At 42.3% G+C, this 17025-nt stretch overlaps 1 protein-coding gene across 1 annotated transcript in view; it reads right to left on the bottom strand.

Annotated features, from left to right (window-relative positions):
* Nucleotides 1-2508: 2508 nt before the first annotated feature.
* Nucleotides 2509-17025, bottom strand: part of LOC123991088 (plexin domain-containing protein 2-like) — a 172038-nt gene continuing 157521 nt past the window's right edge. Inside the window, exons 13-14 of the mRNA XM_046292284.1 lie at nt 5705-5868; nt 2509-4216 (exon numbers count right to left, since the gene is read on the bottom strand). Coding sequence (XP_046148240.1) covers nt 4097-4216; nt 5705-5868 — 284 coding nt within the window. The 3' untranslated portion in view covers nt 2509-4096. The remainder of the gene's footprint in view (nt 4217-5704; nt 5869-17025) is intronic.

Genomic DNA, 17025 nt, shown 5'->3' with positions numbered 1-17025 from the left:
GACTATCATTTGTTTTTCAATAGGACAATAACCCAAAACACACCTCCAGGCTGTGTAAGGGCTATTTGACCAAGAAGGAGAGTGGTGGAGTGCTGCTTCAGATGGCCTGGCCTCCACAATCATCCGAACTCAACCCAATTGAGATGGTTTAGGATGAGTTGGTCTGCAATGCCAAGGCAGCAGCTACTCTTACTGGGTTCCAGCAGTTTATACAATTTTAAAAACATTACAATACATTCACAGATTTCACAACACACTGTGTGCCTTCAGGCCCCTACTCCACCACTACCACGTGTCCAGTACTAAATCTAAGTGCATATGTGTGTATGTTGCACTGCAGAGTGAAGGAAAAGCAGCCAACAAGTGCTCAGCATGTGAGACTGTTGAAAAGCATTCCATGTGACTACCTCATGAAGCTGGTTGAGAGAATGCCAATAGTGTGCAAAGCTTTCATCAAGGCAAAGAGTGGCTACTTTGAAGAATCTCAAATATAAAATATATTTTGATTTGTTTAACACTTTTTTGGTTACTACATGATTCCATATGTGTTATTTCATAGTTTTGAGGTATTCACTATTATTCTACTATGTAGAAAATAGGAAAATAAAAAATAAACCCTTGAATGGATAGGTGTGTCCAAACCTTTGACTGGTACTCTATATACTTCACACCCCTGAGCAATACATGTTAGCATCACCTTTTGGCAGTGATTACAGCTGGATTGTACCATTTCTGTGCATTACTCTTCAAGCTTTGTCAAGTTTGCTGTTTATCAATGCTAGGCAGTCATTTTCAAGTCTTGCCATAGATGTTCAATCCGACAAAACTATAACTAAGCCACTCAGGATCATTCAATTACATCTTGGTAAGCAACTCCAGAGTATATTTGGCATTTTGTTTTGGGTTATTGTCCTGCTGAAAGGTGAATTTGTCTTCCAGTGTCTGTTTGATAGCAGACAGAACCAGGTTTTCCTTTAGGATTCAGCCTGTGCTTAGCTCTATTTAATTTATTTTTATCCTAAAAAAAAATCCCTAGTTCTTGTCGATGACAAGCATACTCATAACATGATGCAGCCACCACCATGCATGAACATATGAGAGTGGTACTCAGTGATGTGTTGGATTTGTCCCAAACATAATGCTTTGTATTCAGGACAGACATGAAGTTTATTTATTTGCCACATTTTTTGCAGTTTTACTTTAGTACTTTATTTTTATATTTTGGAATATTTGTATTGTGTACAGGCTTCCTTCTTTTCACTCTGTCATTTAGGTTAGTATTGTGGAGAAACTACAATGTTGTTGATCCATCCTCAGTTTTCTCCTATCACTCTAACTGTTTTAAAATCACCACTGGCCTCATGGTGAAATCCCTGAGCGGTTTCCTTCCTCTCCGGCATCTGAATTAGGAAAGACACCTGTATCTTTGTAGTGACTGGTGTATTGATTCACCATCCGAAGTGTAATTAATAACTTCAAAGGGATAATCAACGTTATTTTATTTTTTCATCTACCAATAGGTGATCTTTTTTGCGAGGTATTGGAAAATTTCTATGGTCTCTGGGCTTGAATCTGTGTTTGAAATTCACTGCTCGATTGAAGGACCTTACAGATAATTTTATGTGTGGGGTACAGAGATGAGGTAGTCATTAAATCCTATTATTGCACAAAGTGTGAGTCCATGCAACTTATTATTTGACTTCTTAAGCACATTTTTACTCCTGAATTTATTTAGGCTTGCCATAACAAAAGGGGTTGAATACTTATTGACTCAAAACATTTCAGCTTTTCATTTTTTATTCATTTGTAATTACATTTCGAAAAACATATTTCCAACTTTGACATTATGGGGTATTGTGTGTAGGCCAGTGACACAACATCTCAATTGAATGCATTTTAAATTTAATGTAAATGTAAATGTAAATTTAGGCTGAAATACAACAAAATGTGGAAAAAGTCAAGGCGTGTGAATGCTTTGTGAAGGCACTATGCTATGCTAGGGTTAAATTACATCCATCAATAGAACAAGAGCTGGAACAGTATGGGGTTAGATATCTGCCAAAAATCTCCCCAAAGTGATTTACGATTCTAATGTTACATTCGTTTAACATTTTGGCAGATTTCTCACTCCATATTCTCCAGTCCTGTACAAGATCCGATTCAGCAGCAGGTCAAACCAGGGTCATCATTTCAGCTTTTTACATTTTTATTTAACTAGGCAAGTCCGTGAAGAACAAATTCGTATTTACAATGACGGCCTAGCCCGGGCAAACCCTCCCCTAACCCGGACGGCGCTGGGCAAATTGTTCGCCACCCTATGGGACTCTCTATCATGAATGGTTGTGATATAGCCTGGGATTGAACTAGGGTCTGTAGTGACTTAGACCTCTCCGCCACTCTATGGCAAACATAGGGTATGGCAAAGTGACGGGGAGAGGGGGATTCCAAGCAATTTTCATACATTTTTAAGCTTATTTAATGTATTTCTACACAATTTAAAAAGTACGAAATGCTATTTGGAGAACAACAAAAATGAAATTTACCTCAAACACGTCATACAGCAATTAGCTGCGATGCCCTAGCTCAGATGTGGGATTAAAAACTAATTTCATTCCAAGTCAAACGACAGTTACCTAGCATCTTAGCCATCTACAGCAATCTTCTACCTCTACACTGTTTTAAAATGAATGTTGTGCTGTTCACCATCCCATTCCGATGGATGTTTGGTCCTAAAGCCACCCCGCTAATACTGCTAAACTGCATTTGTCTTGTAAATCGGGATTGGAATGATTTTAGTAGCCTATTTTAACTTGTTAGTATTGAGCTAGGGTATGGGGACTGCCATACCCAATTGACGCCCTTAGGTCAAACTACTTGAAAACCACATTGTACACATAAAATCAAAACCCAGGCAAACTCAAGCCAGGTATGTAAAAGTACCTCTGGTCAACCACTCAGCATCAATTACACAGACCCAGCTCAAACTGACCCACCTATAAGCAGGTTGATATCCAATCACACAAAAAACACACACACACACACACACACACACACACACACACACACACACACACACACACACACACACACACACACACACACAAAGCGCCTGTCTCGCAATTTTACAATTGTACCAAATGAAATAAAGATGTATGTGCATGAACAACTTTGTGCAAAGAATGTTGAGCAAACTCCAGTCAGGGAAAGAATGTTGAGCAAACTCCAGTCAGGGAAAGAATGGCACGGCAGTACTGAAATCAATGTAAAAAAAAAAAAAAACGTTTTAAAAAATGAAACAAACTTTATGTAAAAAAAGAGATACCAACAAAGGCCTGCTACTCCTGGGTGGGATGAGGGGCAGTAGTAGGAGCATATCACACTATTGAATCACGCTATGAAGTAAAAAGCTACGATAAAGAAGCCTTATTATGGTAGTGGAAAGCAAGACAAAATCCCCTCACTGATTAGGAATAATAAAACCCCAGTTAAAAAAGCAACATAAAGAAACCCAACATGGAACAGTTAATTAGCAAAACCTCAAAGGATATATAAAGGCCTATTGGGCCTCACCAACATTTAAAGTCAAGATCTCTGTTCACATACTCTGTATTCTTTCTGAAAAATATACTGTATAATTCTTCTTACTTTACTCCCCCCTCACATCACACACCACCAGTGTAGGGCAGTCACACTGTACAACCCACTCAATGACACCGTTACGTTCACTCTCTCCCCAAGAAGTCAGTCACGTTCACCACCGTGAGTGTGAAGTGTTCGAAGACTTTGGGCTTGGACTGAAGAACTGACTTGAGATCAGTTTAACGTTTTCCCACAGCACAGTCCCTCTGGCAGTGACCCTCCCTCAGCAGCTCTCAGATCAGCTCTCTGTTGAACAAGCCAGGTTTGAAGGTTCACCGTGGTAGTCCACCAAACACAAGGCCTTACTCTCAGACCACCAGAAAAAAAGTATGGGGATTTCAAAGTGACACCACCACGATTTTCTCATCTCATTTCACAATATTGACAGTGAACGTTTGAATCGACAAAACAAGAGACCAGCGTCAATCAGTCGCATTGGGGGAGCGGTGCATGCCCCTTAGCACTGCTCAGACTCAATAAAGCCCTCCTTCTCCTGGCCCACGGGCTCCACCTCCGCGTAGGCCGGGTGACCCGACCCTCGACGGAACTTCATGGCCGGCCACCTGCTGGGACGTCTCTGGAGAAGGGGAGAGGGATTAGAGGTCATTGAGGTGACAGACTAGGGTCAAAGGCCAAAGGTCTGCAATGCCACTGACCTGTGCCCAGGGTTAGGTCACTGTGCTACACACTATTTCAGCTGAGCTCTCTCTGTAGCTATCACGTTCTTCTTGTTTCCCCTAAACGCTGATCCTGGGTTAGTTTAGCATTTCCCCCACTAATGGTTAAGGTTAGGATTAGGGGAGGAGGAAGCTGATCCTAGATCTGTACCTAGGGAAAACTTCCCCCCGGAGCTACATATGGATGTATAGCGGTAGAAATAAGCGAGCACATTGTATTACAGACAGCGAAATATAATATATGACATTTCCAGAGTTAATAACCTCTTAGGTATGCGTGATTGAAACAGATGTATTGGGAGTGAATGTTATGACATTAATTGACACGCTCTCACCGTTTGATATATGCCATGTACTAAACCACTCAGTGAGTGATGAGAGCTCCGAGGGAGAAGCATTTGAATTCTCTCAGAGAAAATTGTTCCTTGATGAGGGATTGGCTCGTTGTGCGATAATGACCTTGAAGATTACGCATTTGTCATTTATTTTTCTCTATGTTTAAACATCAATCAGTCTCATTACGACCTCCAAACGGTACAAATGAAACCAAAACCAATTCATTGCCAAAGCTTTCGTAGGCATTTATCATCAAAGAACCATGTGGAGCCTTGTTTCACTGCCTGCGCCCTGTGAAAGTAATCATGCATATTTATGAGTTGGAGAAACAGGGATAAAGTGTAATGAACGCTGACCAGATTATGACTTCTTTTTTTTTTGGAGGGCCTGACAGAGCTTTGGTCCCAAATGGCATTCTATTCCCTATATAGTGCCCTATTTTTGATCAGAGCCCTGTCGACAAAGTAGTGCACTAAAAAGGGAATAGGGTGTAATTAGGGATGCATCCAGAGAAACACAGTGGGAGTAGTTTGTTATTACACTCTGACATACAGGCGTCTAGTGGTTGGCAGACATATTGCCTGACCTTGGAAGGAAGTATCTGCTGGGGTAGGTTAGGAAAGCACACATCATAATCAAACCTGACAGGCAGAGAGAGACAGAGAGAGAGAGAGAGAGACTCCCTCACAAGTTGTTGTAATACTGTACTACCCTTAGGCTAGCATGGGTCTCAGCCTGCTGTTGTTCTAAGGTACTTCAGGGGACATAACTGAACAACCAATAAAGACAGTCCAGGACGAAGGGACTTCTAAACCCAGTGGATACTTATGGACAGTTGACAAGTCAAAGAAATACCTGTCTTTGTATATAAGCTTAAATTACATTTTTTGGGGGAGAGTCACTCTTCTTTCATATTTTGCATGCTTTATGGACAGACATATGAGACACCATTAGAGACAGGCGAAGAGGATATTCAGGGAGAAAGGAGCACACGGGGATTGAACAGCACACCGTTCGAATGTTGAGATAGCCACATAGTGGTACAGACTCACCTCGATGAAGAAGAGGCTTGCGGCTGATGTAGGGTGGTGGTAGATGTAGACAGTGACCAGGACTGCGGCTGCCATGATGAGCAAGACCACGAGAATGCCCAGGATCAGGCCAGTGTGCAGTGGGTGTGTGTCCTTCCTCTCCGCAGCACTCTCCTTTGGCATCGCTAGAGTAACACAGGAAAACTCACTTTAGAATCTCTCTCGAGCACAGGCCTTCCCTGCATTTCTACTATTGAACAGTAGGGGACACTCGTCATTCATGGGTGCTGCTGGTCTCTGTTTCTTCTGTTGTCACTAGGGCTTCTGTCTTAATAAACATGCCTGGCGCTTGTAATCAAGAAATGAAGTTGACCAAATGTCATGATGCACGGCCTTGTTCAGCCTCAGTCTAATCATACTTACTCTGATGGCAATTACCGTTCAACCATTTAACCATGCAAGAAACAAAAAGGGACAGGTTCAAGTTCAACCCCCCCAGAAAAGTTAATCGTGTTTTCCTATTGTCCCAAAAACAAAGCAAACCTTCAATATTATCCTTTAATCCTTACCGTCAACTAACATGAGATTCTCTTTCTTTCTGAAAACAATGGAACATTCCGGATCCGGCTCAGCCGTTTAGCCGACACTGCGGTTGAATGCCTGCGTGCGTGTGCACGTGCGTGTGTGCGAGTGTCTGGAAGGAGAGTAGCATTGTTGTGGCATAACCTGTTTAGCTATTCATGAGCAACGTGCTACAGCTGAGGCACAAGAGATAATCCCAAACCAAGGTTAGCTCATAGTGTTGTTGGATAGGAGGAGAGATCCATCTATGGATGGAGATATCGAAAGTTATCAGGCACTCTTCAGTAATGACAGTCCAGTTTGATAAGATGGGTGTACGGAGAGGAGACTCCATAATGATTGGCTGTCCTACAGAGAGCCTTAAGGAATGTGCACTGTCATCCTGAAGGCCAAGCCTAATTGGCTTCCAGTAAATTCATGTGTTCTGAATCACTAAAGCCTTGTTCACATTGGCAGTTTGAAGTATCTCAAATCCCAATTTTTTGCATATCTGATTCAAATCTGTTCTTTCCCTGCAGACTGAACTGACAAAAAGCACATGGAATCGGATATTTCAAGCCACATTTCAAACCACCTTATTGGGTGGTTTGAAGTCGGACACAAATCTGATTCCTGGACATGGGACTTGTTTCTGAATGGTCAAATCTAGTTTATTTTATCCTCAAGTGGTTTTTAGACTGTTATTTGGCATATCTTGTTTCTTGCTAGCTACTCTGTTGACAGTTTGACAAGAACATGTGGTAGCTAAGTAGCTACAACAAATTAGTGAATGACTGTGCTTGAAATCTAAACTGCCAACTAGCTAGCTAGGTCACTGCTGTGGCTAGCCAAAAATGACTCGTTTTTAAAAAATATTATCCTTTGAGGCTATAAAGGTGTTCTTACTCTGTTTTTTAACATTCAAAGTAACTAGAAAACATCCCATGGCAGGCATTGCTGTCACTGTAACTTGCCACATAACGTCTGAGTGATAGGAAGCACACGCACCACCAATCAGCCTAGGCCCCTGCGCACACAGCTGTCGTTACTATGTCAGCAAATGACTGCTGTCGTATCACACACAAATCTGATTTGGTCACTTGTAACTTGTTGTTTGGACAGTCAGTATTCCAAAACGTATTTGAAAAACAAGACTGATTTTAGCATTAAGGCCTGCAGAGTGAGCGGTTAGCACATTTGGTTGTTTGGAAGTGGTGAGAATGTACAGCATTTTGGTTTCACATTAGTTGCGGGAATGAAGGCATAAGTTTCCTGACCGGTAAAACTAAACGTTTTTTAAACGTGCTGATAACAGAAGTGAACGCTTCTTATTTGGTTACAGGGAGGTTCTGAAAACGTTTTACTCTGGTCCTTAAGTTTTCCTAGGAGGTTTTATTCATGTTCCCGAGAATGGAAATGATAGATTATTTGGAAGTTTTCAAATAACTTCCTTAACTTTCACAACTTGTATAACTCTAAGCACAGATGGGACACATTGGAAATTTCCTCAGGCATTAATCATGCAAACACATGTCTTGTTTATTGAGACACGGCATCAATGACTTATGATCAATCAATTCAAACCTCTGATCTTCGGTTCTCTATCCATGGAATTAGTCCACTGTGCCACCAGGATGGAGCGAGCATGTCATGTTTTTTTTATGCATACAAAGCTGTTCATTTTAGTCTATTCAAACAGACCCCATTTTCAAAAGAAACAAACATTCATTAAGAACAGCTGTGGCCAATTTTGTCAGTGCGGTCAACACACCTGAACACACTTAACAAGCTAGAGGAACGTGAGAGTTTTGTTGACGCTGAGAACGGACTGTATATGCTTTTAAATAACCTTCTTAGAACATTATCTGAATGTTTCCTTTTCTTGTGGTTTTTATTGAACGTTTTCTTCGTGTTCTGAGAACATTTTGAGCTTAATGATGTTAATGTGTACAATTACGTTTTTTGGAACATTCCCGGAATATTGCCAAGAACTGATATACAGTGCCTATACAAAGTTTACACAGCCTTGAACCTTTTTTGCGCATTTTGTTGTGTCAGTGCCTCAGAGTTTCATCCATTTAAATGATTTTCCACTTATCTACACACCATACTCCGCTTATAATTCATTGTTTTGTGAAAAATTATATTAAAAATACAAAAATGAAATATCATAATTGGATAAGTCTCCAACCCCCTGAATTAATACTTGGTGGAAGCACCTTTGGCAGCAATTACAGCAATGAGTCTGTTATGATAGGTCTCTACCAACTCTGCACACCTAGATTTGGCAATATTTGACCATTCTTCTTTACAAAACTGTTCAAGCCCTACCCAGGGAGAGAGCAAATGTTCTATGCCAGGTGAAATCGCGCATCATTGGCTCATTTTTATGGATGTGTCCACAATGAATCACTAGAAAACAGCTTTAAACAAACTCAAATGCAGCTCCTTTGCTGTTATTTTGACGTGACTGTGTTAGCCAAAGTTGGCTAGCTATAGCAAGTAAGGGATGAGAATGTTGCCAGACACCACGGCAATGGAACATTTAGAACGAACGACTGGGTCGCGCTCATAGATTTGGAACAAAAACACTTAACGAATGTGTTGTGTCTCTGGCCATCGAACCGATAGAATGAACGACTGACAAGCCAGTTTAGGTAGCAATCCCTAGATTTGTGTAGGGACTATGTCTCGTGGAAGGATGAAATCATATGAATAAATTAATGCAAATTCAGTTATTTGAATATGTTGGTAACCCATTGTATAAAAGTGGTAATGCCCTCGAAGCTGGTGTTTGGAGGATATATTGACATGGTTTGACTTAGACTCGGGCCTAAGAACACACATGCCAATATATCCTGCAAACACCGGCTTCGAAGGCATTATCACTTAATTAAGTACTACTACAACTACTACTCTACAACAACTACTACTACTACCACTAACCTGATAATAAGATAGCATTGGCAAGCAGTTCACTCAGTCACAGCATCACATGGCAATGGAACAAGTAGATTGGAACACCCTGTTCTATATTCTTATGTCTGATTCCCGTGTGTGTGAGAGAGAAAGAGTCGCAGTGGCTGTCCCATCGATCATAGCAGGAGTGAGCAAATTAAGTGATTACAAAACAAATGGCCACAGCTTTGATCTCTCATCTCCCACAGATTTATGGCAACATTCCTTCCTGGATCTTTTTATTGATTGAGTTTGTATATTTTTACAGTATTTTTCTTATTTTCTTTTCAGTTCTCTTTCTTGGTTTAATTAGTGACTAGCCACTCATCAGTGCCCCAGCCAGCTTCCTTCTCTCATGGCTCTCTGCATTATTGATCTCCATAATTGCACAGGAAAACAGGGAGGTCCAGAGTGCTAATCGCACCTGTTTGCTAAAGCGTGACCAATCATTGATTATTAGCATACACTGTAAAAAAAAAAAATGAAAATCACCCACAAATGTAGTTGTTTCAACTAATTATTATTAAGTAACTGGTTACACAGCCTTTTTTTTGTTTACTCATCTTTTCGGTCAAACTGTTACCTGAATTTAACATTTTTAGTTGGCCCAAACTTAGCTCCAACATGAGAAAGTGTGTGTGTGTAACCAGTTCCACAGCCTTTTTTCTTTATTTTTTAAGGCAAGATGCCAGAAATAATCCTTTCTAGTTGACAAGTCATTTTTTGCCTACGTTGAGTTGTGTTGGAGCAATGTCTGGGCCAACAAAAAAGTTCAGGTAACACACGGAAAGTTGAGTAAACAAAAGAAGATCTGTAACCTGTAATCACATTCAACCATGCAATGACCATAAAGTGCCAGGTTTAGGGCTGAGAGCAAAGGAAAACTAAGTGCTACAGGTATCAAGATAACGTAATTGCAAAAGAGTATCTCTTAGTCATACAGACCAACAGCAAAAAAATTATCTTATTTGCATTCTGAATTATCTGATAGTACATCGTCCACAGTGTTACTGTATTTGTGTTTTTTTTAAATATAGTCAAAGCAACTGGTATTGCCAGCAAATAACATAATTTCCATTGAGGGATATGTGTAATGGGTGCGTGCTGGTGGCCGGGAAGTGAGACGCAGGAGAGTGAACTTGGTAGAAACGGAACAGTTTAATAAATGCTAAAAAAACTCCAAAAACCAATATATACAAAAATAACATAAAAGGGTACAAAACCCGTCGCACACCAGAACATGACTTGCACAAAACATACAACAAACAATCACCGACAAGGACATGAGGGGAAACAGAGGGTTAAATACACAACATGTAATTGATGGGATTGAAACCAGGTGTGATGGAAGACAAGACAAAACCAATGGAAAATGATAAATGGATCAGTGACGGCTAGAAGGTCGGTGACGTCGACCGCCGATCACCGCCCGGACAAGGAGAGGGACCAACTTCGGCGGAAGTCGTGACAATATGGAGTGGGATTAAGTCTTGGAAAAAGTTATATTTTGAAATAGAGCTAATCTCTTCAATTTTGAGAGTTCTTTGGCAATCCTCAGAATATGCTCTTTCTGATACTACACGGAACACAAATGTAAAAGTTAATATATTAGGAAATCAGTCAATTGAAATAAATGTATTAGGCCCTAATCTATGGATTTCACATGACTGGGAATAAAGATAGGCATATGTTCGTCACAGATACCTTTAAAAAAAAAAAGTAGGGGCGTGGATCAGAAAACCAGTCAGTATCTGGTGTGACATCAAACCGCTCGCCCACATTGCGCCTTTGACGGGATTCATCTGTGAAGAGCACACTTCTCCAGTGTGCCAGTGGCCATCGAAGGTGAGCATTTGCCCACTGAAGTCAGATACGACACCGAACTGCAGTCAGGTCAAGATCCTGGTGAGGAGCTTCTCTGAGACGGTTTCTGGCAGTTTATGTAGAAATTCTTCAGTTGTGCAAAACCACAGTTTCATCAGGTGTCAGGGTGGCTGGTCTCAGACGATCCCGCTGGTGAAGAAGTAGGATATGGAGGTTCTAGGCTTGCGTGGACACACGTGGTCTGTGGTTGTGAGGCCGGTTCTCGAAAACGACTGAGGCGGCTTATGGTAGAGAAATTTACATCAAATTATCTGGCAACAGAGCTGCAGTCAGCATTCCAATTGCACGCTCCCTCAAAACTTGAGACATCTGTGGCATTGTGTTGTGTGACAAAACTACACATTTTGGAGTGGCCTTTTATTGTCCCCAGCACAAGGTGGACCTGTGTAATGATCATACTGTTTAATCAGCTTCTTGATATATCACACCTGTCACACCTGCTCCCGCTTCCATGCTGCATCACACCCGACCGTGATTAGGAGTCCCATAGAGCGGTGCACAATTGGCCCAGCGGCGTCCCGGTTTGACCAGGGTAGGCCGTCATTGTAAATAATAATTAGTTCTTAACTGACTTGCCTAGTTAAATAAAAGGTTAAATAAAATTTAAAAAATCCCCCTCTCTGGCGCTCGAGGGCGACAGGCTGCCCTTCATTACGCACACCTGTCACGATCATTATGTGCATCTGCGCTCATTGCACTCACTTGGACTCCTTCACGTTTTAATTGCCTTCCCTATATCTGTCTGTTTCCTCTGTTTCATCCCCGTGTTAGCAGTAATGTAGTTTTGTTTTCCCCTGTCCAGACGCTGTCCGTATTCTGTTTCTTTCTGTGTTTCATTAAATGTTCACTCCCTGTACTTGCTTCTCGTCTTCACCGTCTGTCCTCACCGAATGCTGATACCCATATTCAAAGCTTCAAGGCGGTTTTAGGTTTTTGTTTTGTTGGGGACGTCCGGTCCAGGTGCCGCTGCCGTAGGAACCAGGGTGTGCCTCTACTGGCTCGTCGGGCTTCCACGCCTTTGCTGGCTCGAGAGTTTTCCTTGCCTCGGTTGGCTCGGCAGGCTCCCATCCCACGTCATGCCTCAGGTGCCGTAGGAACAAGGGGGTGCCTCAGCTAGCTCCTCAGGCTCCCATGCCTCAGCCGGCTCATCGGGCTCCTTGCGCCCCCGCCGGCTCATTCGGCTTCCGCGCCTTGGCCAGCCCATTAGGCTCACCCAGGTGCTAGGGGGCGGGGAGGGGGGGGGGTACTGTCACGCCTGCTCCCACTTCTCTTCTCTGGCGCTCGAGGGCTTCAAGCTGCCCTTCATTACGCACACCTGTCACCATCATTATGTGCATCTGCGCTCATTGGACTCCTTCACGTTTTGATTGCCTTCCCTATATCTGTCTGTTTCCTCTGTTTCATCCCCGTGTTAGCAGTAATGTCGTTTTGTTTTCCGCTGTCCGTATTCTGTTCCTGTCCGTGTTTCATTAAATGTCCACTCCCTGTACTTGCTTCTCGTCACCAGCGTATGTCCTCACAACACCTGTCAGGTGGATGGATTATTTTGGCAAATGAGAAATTCTCACTAACAGGGATGTAAACAAATGAATGTACAAAATTTTAGAGGAATAAGATTGTTGTGCGTATGGAACATTTCTGGGATCTTTTATTTCAGCTCATGAAACAAACACTTTCGATGTTGGGTTTATATATTTTTTTGTTCAGTATAAATGGAAATCAAAACGTCTTACCTGTATGTGACCTGTATGTGACCTGTATTTTTACATGTCCTCTTAAAACTTCTTATAACACAAATTCTGCTTGTGATATCAAAATTCTAACAACTAACATGTGAAATAGACTTCCTTAGGAAAGGTCAAGGAGGGAGGGGGTGCATGACTAAAAATGGAAGAGATATTTCAATGTTAAATTCATGATGGGTCAAAATGACTCACTTCTCCTTTCTACAGGTGATATCTAAAGGTGATATCTAAAACCTGAAAGGGTTATTCAGCTATCTCCGTAGGAGAACCCTTTGAAGAACCCTTTTTGGTTCCAGGTAGAACCCTTTTGAGATGCATGTAGAACCCTTTACACAGAAGGTTCTACTTGGATCTCAACAGGGTTCTTCCTGGAACAAAAAAGGGTTCGACCCGGAACCAAAAAGGGTTCGACCCGGAACCAAAAAGGGTCCTCCTTTGGGGACAGCCGAAGAACCCCTTTGGATGTAGTATTAAATGGGTCAATTGTGATTGTACAGGGATTTATGGTGCTGTTAACACCACTGCCCTGACCATCCAAACCCACTATTTATTTCGGACTATGCTAGCCTTATAGAACACCAAAACAAAGCAGTTAGCCTACTGTACATTAACAGAAACTGTACTCAATGTATATGTGTAATGTATATGTTCCTAGGATTAGGACTTTTATCGTGTGTGGACGGATACGTGTGTGTGCGTGTGAGTGTGCGTGTATGCATGAGAGAGAGCTTGAGACTCAGTGTTTGTGTGAGCCCTTTGTCTCAGAGCATAACGATTTCACCCCCACCACAGCACTACTCAAATTCTCTCCTTACAAAATTTCTTAGCCACTGTGTTAGAATGAGTCGGGCAAATCCTTCATCAGTCCCTCATTGACTCATTTCGCATTCATCCCCTTCTCATTAGCAGGAGGTGTATGACCCATTTGGCTCAAGCAAAAATCCTCTTTCAACTACGTCATAAAACCTAAACTGTCTAGAAATTTTAACTGACACCCAATAAATACCACCAGCAGTGAAACTAGAGCTGGAAAGCCCCTTTCTTTTCTCACTTTTTTCCCTGGAAGGCAATTTGTCTGTGTTTGGGAGAAAAGTACAGAGTCCAACTGCCAAGCCTCACACAGTTGGAGGCAGCTGCTCCACAGTAGCAGCTAGGCTAGGCTGTTGGTCTGAAGTGTTTGCAGGGGTCTCCTGCCCAGTGCTCAGAGTGAGAAGGGAAGAGAAATCAACAGCCCAGCGTGGCTAACCAACAACCCCATAACAACCTCACAGACCAGTCTACTGCTGTGGAAAACACATTGTGTCCCAAATGGCACCCTATATAGTGCACTACGCTTGACCAGGGCCCATAGGGGCATTTCACAGGGCTCTGGTCAAAAGTAGTGCACTATATAGGGAGCAGGGTGGTCTTTGGGACACAGACCCAGGATTCATCTGACTGACAGGTTAATCTGGTCTCATCTGTAGGAGGGGTGGAGGGAGATTTCCTTGGGTGTGGGTAAGCGAGAGGCACATCAAAGCCATTTGGCTGCAGAGACAGGGGTGTGAATGAATCAACGTTATTCACATTGGGTCACACAGCTGAAAGCTGGCTAAAACAATAGCCTGAAAACATAGTCACAGTGTCTCGATCATGAAAGTGGATGACTATGCCTTCTTATGGCTGGAGGCAGTATTGAGAAGCTTGGATGAATAAGGTGTCCAGGTTAAACTGCCTGCTACTCAGGTCCAGTTCCTAATATATGCATATTATTAGTATATTTGGATAGAAAACACTCTGAAGTTTCTAAAACAGTTTGAATGATGTATGTGAGTATAACAGAACTCATATGCCAGGCAAAAACCTGAGAGAAAAATCCAACCAGGAAGTGGGAAATCTGAGGTTTGTAGTTTTTCAAGTCATTGCCTATGAAATATACAGTGTCTATGGGGTCATATTGCACTTCCTAAGGCTTCCACTGGATGTCAACAGTCTTTAGAATCTTGTTTGATGCTTCTACTGTGAAGGAGGGGGGAATGGGAGCTGAATGAGTCAGAGGTCTGCCAGAGTGGCATGAGCTGATCACGCGTGTTCACGTGAGAGTTAGCTTGCGTTCCATTGCATTTCTACAGACAAAGGAATTCTCCGGTTGGAACATTATTGAAGATGTATGATAAAAACATCCTAAAGATCGATTCTATACTTCGTTTGACATGTTTCTCGCCAGACTGTAATATGACTTTTCGTCTGAACTTTCACCTGGACTTGCCCGTGTGAAAAATATTTATTTGGACATATTATAATATTTGGACATAATTAATGTACTTTATTGAACAAATCAAACATTTATTGTGGAACTGGGATTCCTGGGAGGGCATTCTGATCATCAAAGGAAAGTAAATATTTATAATGCTATTTCTGACTTTGTTGACTCGACAACATGGCGGATATCTGTAAGGTTTGTTTTGTTGTCTGAGCACTGTACTCAGATTATTGCATGGTGTGCTTTTTTGGTAAAGCTTTTTTGAAATCGGACACAGCGGTTGCATTAAGGAGAAGTTTATCTTCTTATGTCTTGAATCCCGCTAACGGGATCGATATGACAACAGCCAGTGAAAGTGCAGGGCGCCAAATTCAAAACAACAGAAATCTCATAATTAAAATTCCTCAAACATAGAAGTATTTTACACCATTTTAAAGATAAACTTGTTGTTAATCCCATTTCAAAAAGGCTTTACGACGAAAGCACACCAAACGATTATGTTAGGTCTGCACCTAGTCACAGAAAAACACAGCCATTTTTCCAGCCAAAGAGAGGAGTCAGAAAAAGCAGAAATAGAGATAAAATGAATCACTAACCTTTGATGAACTTCATCAGATGACACTGATAGGACTTCATGTTACACAATACATGTATGTTTTGTTCGATAAAGTTCATATTTATATCCAAAAATCTCAGTTTACACATTGGCGCGTTACGTTCAGTAATGTTTTGCTTCCAAAACATCCGGTGATTTTGCAGAGAACCACATCAATTTACAGAAATACTCATAATAAACATTGATGAAAGATACAACTGTTATGCATGGAACTTTAGATATTGTTAACACTGCAGGCATGTCTTTGAAAGATTTGGGCCGTGTTCCAAGTGACACCTTATTTGTTCTATTTATAGCCCCATAGGGCTCTGGTCAAAAGTAGTGCACTATATAGGAGTGCTATTTGCAAAGCAGACATTGAAATTAAGGTTACATTGGTTTCTGCAGTATAACGAAGCAAAGTCACATCAGGACACAGCTACATGAATGGGACTGGGACTGTGAAGGTCATGGCTGGAGTTCGAACCATCTCCCTATGATCAACCAATCAGCATTCTCCTCATAAATGCTCTCGGCACATAAACCTGCTGTACTTACCGAGCCTTCAGACAGCGAAACACAGAGCCTGGGTAGGGAAGATGAACTGAATGGCCGCGTGGACCCAGACCACGCTGCGCTTTTAGCGCCACGTTACTGACAGCACAAGTGTCACGGGGCCACAGCCATCCTCTCATCCTGGCTAACGTGCCTAGTGAAGCTCGTCGACACATAGTCCCCCAAATGGCAACGGATTCACTGTATAGCCCTGCTTTTGGCCCAGGGAGAATAGTGACCGATACAGTGCACAGGTTTCCTTATGGAGACGCAACCCAAAAGGGAGAGATGACTTTGTCTCATCGCGCTCGGAGGATAAGGGGTGCCCTGTCGTCCTCGCGTAGCCTCTGCAGTGAGACAGTAGGGTGTGTCCCGATTGTCCCTCATCTTATCACTCGGGCCAAGGCTAATTGCATTAGCGTTTTCCCGCCGTGCTCCGTGTTTCCCAAGGTGAAAGGACACGCACACCGCTGGATCTGATAGAAATCCCACTGGAATGTGAACGTGTGTCCAAGCCCAAAGCAGAGTGGAGCGGATAAGATGCACCAGATATCAAATTCTAAATCCACAGCTCACGTTGCTTGACGCACTGTATGTCTGCTGTGTAGTATTTTCAAATGCTATTGAACAGCCGGTGAGAGTGGATGACAGTGGGAAAAGCTAGAGGCTGTGTAGACCGGTTGCCAACTCATGCTGTTCGGCGTAGACGCGTGTTGGAGTCTGCGGCATTAGCGCTACACCAGCCAAGCCATAGCCACCATTACTTTAGACAGCCTCTCCCTATAGTCACATGGCTAGTTTG

This window comes from Oncorhynchus gorbuscha, linkage group LG12 (genome assembly GCF_021184085.1).
Source record: "Oncorhynchus gorbuscha isolate QuinsamMale2020 ecotype Even-year linkage group LG12, OgorEven_v1.0, whole genome shotgun sequence".
Taxonomy (NCBI): domain Eukaryota; kingdom Metazoa; phylum Chordata; class Actinopteri; order Salmoniformes; family Salmonidae; genus Oncorhynchus; species Oncorhynchus gorbuscha.
This window is presented reverse-complemented; position numbering and strand designations above follow the sequence as displayed.